Source organism: Gossypium arboreum, chromosome 8, assembly GCF_025698485.1.
Source record: "Gossypium arboreum isolate Shixiya-1 chromosome 8, ASM2569848v2, whole genome shotgun sequence".
NCBI lineage: Eukaryota > Viridiplantae > Streptophyta > Magnoliopsida > Malvales > Malvaceae > Gossypium > Gossypium arboreum.
Genome location: NC_069077.1, coordinates 116,373,028 through 116,379,126, shown reverse-complemented (window position 1 = coordinate 116,379,126; position 6,099 = coordinate 116,373,028). Strand labels below are relative to the sequence as shown.

Here is a 6,099-nt window from a genome sequence, read left to right as displayed (position 1 = left end):
TTATTTTTTTATAATATTATATATTATTTTATTAATTCATATTTTAATAATTGTTATATTAAGAATATTATTAAATTATATATTATTATAGTTAAATTATATTTAATAATAAATTTATTAAAATAGAATTAAATTATGTATTATTATTTTTATTAAATTATATTTAATAAAATCCTATTAAAATTTAATAACAATAATCATCCTTTTAACAAAATTTCTGGGAAGGGTACTCTGATCATTTCAATTTTTTTTATGTTATTACAATTCTATTCCATTCGACCAAACACAAGAATAATATTACAATTCTATTCCATTTTATTCAACCAAACAATTGAATTGCTATTATAGTTCTATTTTATTACAACTCTATTCCATTACACTGAATCAAAGGTAGCCTTAATATTTTTAGTGAAACTCCCCTAATACCAAATAACCATTGGTTCAAAAGGATTTCAAATTATTGAAGCAATCCCTTAAATTTCCAACATTTCAAAAATCCATAATAATTATTTCATTTAACTTTAATTTTAATTTATCATTTCACCTTTTTTTTAACATTTAAATTAATTTAGCATAAAGACGAATGTGAAAGTAAGTTATCCACATGGCCATATGATTGGTTTGAACATGAAATCACAAAAGGGTAGAATAATTCAAATATTAAAATGATAACTCGTGTATAATAGAGGGCTAAAAGAGACATTAAGTATACCGGGAGCTTTTTGTCTCAAAAAGTATATCGTCCCAAGAATCGGAGTTAAAATTACATTGATGTCAAATGGTGGCTCAAATTTATGTGGATTATTTTCACAACTTTTTTATTTCTTTTATTGTTTAATATTTTCTATATTTGTCTTGAATTGAAGAAAATAAAAATAAAGTTATGAAAACAGAGGGAAATTTCGAAATTGTTAAACACGTCTAAAATTGGTTATGGAAAATCTTAGAACCAAACCATTTCCCTTTTTAAGCACACACAAATGTGATCATAAAGGGCGGAGAGAAATAGATTTTTTTATAACGACGCTCTCGTTTTTCTTGTCTTTGAGAAGGTATTTTTTTTTTTGAATTTTTTTCTTCGTTTCCATGTTTGAAAGTTTGCAAGGAAGTTTTTTTTTTTTTTTGCTGATTGTTTTTGTTTCGGATTTTAATAATATAATTAAAATTGACAAGCTTTTAGGAAGGTGAAAAAAGCTTGCAATCTTTATAGAGAGTTAATTCCAGGTTTAAGGAAAGGGATTTTTTTATGTGATTTTGAAAAGATATTTCTGGATTCCCTTTTTTTTTTTTTTTTGCAAAGATTGGAATAGAAGAATTTATGGTTGAATTTTGAAGAAAAAAGAAAATTTGGAGGGTTTTTCCCCGGAAAATCCCACTTTCCGTCATATGGTTGAAGTTGGGAGTTTTTCTTTTATATACGAAATCTTTGAAAAAAGGTTTTGAATTTTTCAATTATATTTTTAAATATATAAGTATTTTTCTTTGAAAATTTTATTTATTTTAAAATTCTCCAGTTTTATAAATTTATTTTTCCATCTTAAAATTAACTTTTATTTTAACTCGATGTTTAATTAATATTATTTACTTCAATCGTTAATATTTTATTTGCATATTATTTTTGTCATTATTCGTATAATTTTACAGTTATGATTGAAATAAAAAATGAAGATAAAAATCTTGTAAAGGATAATTTCTACTTTTAAGTAAACGAATCTTAGGGTCTAATCCAGGTGGAAAGTATCAGAAGGTTTTAAATATGCAAGCTGCCTATGTAATTTTACTTTTTTTTTTTTTAAATTTAGAACTGAGAAAAAAACTTGAGTTAGAGCTAATAACATGGACTTTTCTATTGTTGCTAGTTGTTGTGTGTGCTTCGCTGTTGTTTCTTGCTTCATTTATTGGTGAAATTGTTAGCCTATATACATATACACATTCTATTATGACTAATTCATTTCTTGAATTGCTTAGATGGATAATGAACAGGTTGGTTTATATACGTTGGATGAAGCCCTTGAAAGCCTGGGGTTCGGGAAATTCCAAGCCTTTGTTCTTGCATACGCAGGGCTGGGTTGGTTTGCTGAAGCCATGGAAATTATGATTCTTTCCTTTATAGGACAAGCTGTTAAGTCAGAGTGGGGACTTTCCTCGAGTCAGGAGAGCTTGTTAAGCACCATTGTGTTTGCTGGTATGGTAATTGGAGCCTACGGATGGGGCACTATATCGGATACTTACGGAAGGAGGTGTGTCCTTTGCTTTTATCTAAATCATAAATTCTTAATCATGCCTTTTAGTTTTATTTTCTATTTCTTTCCAGTAAGCATGTCTATAGTTGATTGTTGATCAAATTGTTGTTCGACTTTTGATTGTTGTTTCAATCTTCTTTAACCCTTTATTTAAAATTGCTCCTATCAGGACAGGTTTTCTTACTATATCTATTGTAACTAGTGGAGCTGGATTCTTGAGCACATTCTCTCCGAACTATTTATCACTTGTTATTCTTCGAGGTTTCGTTGGTTTTGGCCTTGGTGGCACATCTGTATTCTTATCCTGGTTTCTGGAGTTTGTTCCAGCTTCTAGTAGAGGCATGTGGATGATTGTATTTTCAACTTTCTGGACATTTGGATCAATTTTTGAGGCAACTCTTGTTTGGGTATGTCTATTTTCTATAACACAATTTAAGGCCTCCCTCCACCTAAAGCTAGGGTCTTTTAATTTTATCTCTTTACCTTATGGAGGCTCAGATCTCACATTTTTGTAAACTAAAAAAGGTACAACGAAACAGACATGAAAGTATAGGTGTTAGATGTTAACTTTTCACCATGAAACAGTGATACCAAGGTGTGCAACCATGATACTTGTTGCTGAGTCATGGTCCAAATTAAGTTCCTGCAGCACCATAATCAGGCACATAAGAAGCAATTCTAACATATGCTTCCCTTTCGCTTCTTTAGTGTCCTTTCAATAACCAGAAGGAAAAATGGCAATTCAGCTGTGCTTACAAGCAAAAAAAAAAAAAAAAAAGAGGGAAAGAAATTATACAGTCCAACTTCTTGTGTGATATTATGCTAAATTGTAGTTGTTGGAATGCATTTGGCAATACAGGCGAGCACTTTTTTTTGTAGTAAAACCCATCAATCTTAAGCTTATTCAATATCATACAAAGAATTTTCTTTGTCCTGTATATATTAATGATCTTGTTTAAATTAGTGCCTTCACTCCGGCCAGCACTAGCAGGCAAGCAGTTTTTTCGTGTCCTGTGCTTAGACAAGTTTACCATTTAGGTTTACAAGTGCATTTTAAAAAGTGCTGTGAAAGTTTGATAGTGTTTACTATTGCTGTCAACAAGAGTTTTTAAAAAGATAATGTCTAAAGGTCAAAGTTAAAAATTTTGTCTTTTTGGCTTGGGTTAAAATATTGATTTAAAATCAAGCTTTTATATGAAAGCTACTTGTTTACCAGCATTTTTTTATGTTGTTTAAAACCATGATTTAGTTTGAAAAGTGGTTTTCAACCTAGATGGTTAACAAAGCCTTAAGAGTGGTGAAAGGGTCCTAGCTAGCATTTAGAGTTTGCGCCTTTGACAACTTTAGCTAGAACTTTAATTATTCAGTAAAATTTCATATAACTGGATCCCTCCCCTCCCCTCTCCTGAACCTGTTGCTCAAAGCTCATAGCACAAACATAGATGCTTGTTACTAAAGTGTTATTCCCTATTATGCTACCTCATCAACTCTATCAGCATAGAAACTTACCCGAGCATTGAAAATTTCTTGAATATTGAACAGCTACTAAAAGTTTTTTCACTGTTAAGTTTGAAGTTTAAATTCGAGGACCTATGGACATTTGAAAAATATGGATTTCCCGTTCGTGCAATGAGAAAATTATTGACACAAATTTTACTTTCAGAGTGTTAGAATGATTGTCTTTTCTATCTATTGCAGATTGTCATGGCTAAATTAAACTGGAGATGGGTACTTGCATTGTCATCTGTGCCATCTTTTGCTCTGCTTTTTTTGTATGGTGTTGCACCTGAGTCTCCAAGATACCTATGCATGAAAGGTAGGACGGGTGATGCACTTCGAATCCTAGAGAAGATAGCTTCAGTGAACCGAACAAAACTTCCTGGTGGTGTCTTAATTTCTAGTAGATCAACTGACAAGGCTGAAGAGTCTACCCCGTCAGAAGATAGGATCCCATTACTCCCCTCACTGAGTAAAAGTAGCATGCAATCAAAATTAGGCTTGGCGTCATTTTTTATGCTTTTCTCGTCAAAATTAATTAAAACAACTGCGCTCCTATGGGTGTTATTATTTGGCGATTCATTTTCATATTATGGTATCATATTGCTTACCTCAAAGCTAAGTAGTGGAGAAAGTGGGTGTTTCCCAACTATTCAAAGCAGTGGATATCTCCTAGGTGATAGCCTCTATGTAAATGCATTCATTACTAGTATTGCAGGTATTATGGCTCATTCTCGCATTCTTCTTTATGCTTTATTTTGAAATAAAATTTGACCTAGGTTTATGTTGCAGAGCTTCCTGGGCTTTTTTTGTCAGCATTATTGGTCGATAGGGTTGGCCGCAAGCAGACCATGTCAATTATGTTTGGCTTAGCATTTATTTTCCTTCTTCCACTACTAACACGTCAGTCTGCTGTTTTAACTACTTGCTTATTATTTGGAGCTCGCATGAATGCCATGGCAACCTTTACTGTCGCCTCTATATATGCCCCTGAGGTAAGCCCATTTAATATTTTATATAAACTTAGTGAGTGATTTTAAGAGCGGTTGTTTCAATACTCCCTAATTGCCAATGTCTTCATTTTTAACATCACTAAGGCTGCTTTTCTTTTTTATTTTCATTTTGGTGTTGGCTTAACAGGAATTTATTAATGGGATTGGCTGTCAAGTGTTCTATTAGAACAGGACAATGAAAGAGTTGATAGAAAAACAAATCTCCTTTTTTGTCTGATTTAGCCACATATTTTGTTCCCTTTTAATCTTTGTATGCGTTCCTTGGTTTCAATATATGAAATCTCCTTTTGTGTAGTTATATCCAACCTCGGTGCGGACAACAGGTGCTGGAGTTGCAAGTGCTGTGGGAAGAATTGGCGGTATGGTATGTCCTCTTGTTTCAGTGGCATTGGTGAATGCGTGCCATCAAACAGAAGCTATTGCTATATATTTGGCTGTTATAGTTGTTTCACTAGTTTGTATTCAACTCTTCCCCTATGATACTAAAGGACGAGAACTTAGTGATACTGCGTGCTGATAATAAGCAATTGGTTTCTTAAGACAAGTTAAATTGTGTTGTGGGTGAGTACTGTGAAGATGCTATGATTGAGCTCTTCTTGCCAATTATACTGTAAAAAGTATACTGGTCATTGTTATGTACATTTTCCTACGACATAAATGTTAAAAGGGAAAAGAGGAAAAACACTAATCAATGGTGGTTGTATTTCCTTTTGCAAAAAAAAAAAACTATACTAGCTTTTGCATATGAGATTAGTTGCTTTTCTTTTTCTTTTGTGATGCTCCATCAAGATATTCCAATATTTTTAAGTGCCATTCCTAGTTTAATCTATAATTTGTTCCAAGTCCCTTTTGCTATTTCAATTTTCTAAACTAGGTTATTCAAGATTAGAATATATAAACTATAAGAATAGTCATTCAACTATGCGATTCATTTTATTTATATTTTAATTACTCTTTTATTAGTTACCATTAATTCAATAATGGAAGTTTGATATAGACTTTTTTATTGGCCTAATAATAAATTTAGTTCTTCAATGTTTACACATTTTATCAATTTGATCTTAAAAAGTATAACAAAATTAGTCTTCAATTGTACAAAATTTGACATTTTATTCCTAATACTAAAAGATTCAATAAATTTGACCCTTGATATTTACAAAATTATCATTTTTAGTGTATATATAATTTATATTTGTTTAGTTTTTATTTTCAAGATTTTTAAATATATTTTAGAAATAATCACTACAAAACTGACTATGTCTATTAACTTTCATCTCCCTTGGTTGATTAATCACCATATAGTGTAGCCTCCTTAGTCCTTAGCACCCTGACAATCAATGTTTGTG

At 31.3% G+C, this 6,099-nt stretch overlaps 1 protein-coding gene across 1 annotated transcript; it reads left to right on the top strand.

The window, feature by feature from the left end:
• The first annotated feature begins 774 nt into the window (after nucleotides 1-774).
• LOC108466779 (organic cation/carnitine transporter 7-like) lies at nucleotides 775-5,445 on the top strand. Its single transcript, XM_017767146.2, has 6 exons — nucleotides 775-1,052; nucleotides 1,969-2,240; nucleotides 2,413-2,650; nucleotides 3,942-4,458; nucleotides 4,533-4,735; nucleotides 5,049-5,445. The coding sequence occupies exons 2-6, from the start codon at nucleotides 1,969-1,971 to the stop codon at nucleotides 5,268-5,270; spliced, it is 1,452 nt and encodes a 483-aa protein (XP_017622635.1). The 5' UTR covers nucleotides 775-1,052; the 3' UTR covers nucleotides 5,271-5,445.
• The last annotated feature ends 654 nt before the right edge of the window (nucleotides 5,446-6,099 follow it).

What these genes read in the sequence shown, in the direction of transcription:
- LOC108466779 (XM_017767146.2), top strand. Translation starts at nt 1,969, where the DNA reads ATGGATAATGAACAGGTTGGTTTATATACGTTGGATGAAGCCCTTGAA. An exon ending in TCGGATACTTACGGAAGGAG is followed by an intron (nt 2,241 to 2,412) that starts GTGTGTCCTTTG and finishes TGCTCCTATCAG; the next exon opens with GACAGGTTTTCTTACTATAT. An exon ending in TTGAGGCAACTCTTGTTTGG is followed by an intron (nt 2,651 to 3,941) that starts GTATGTCTATTT and finishes TATCTATTGCAG; the next exon opens with ATTGTCATGGCTAAATTAAA.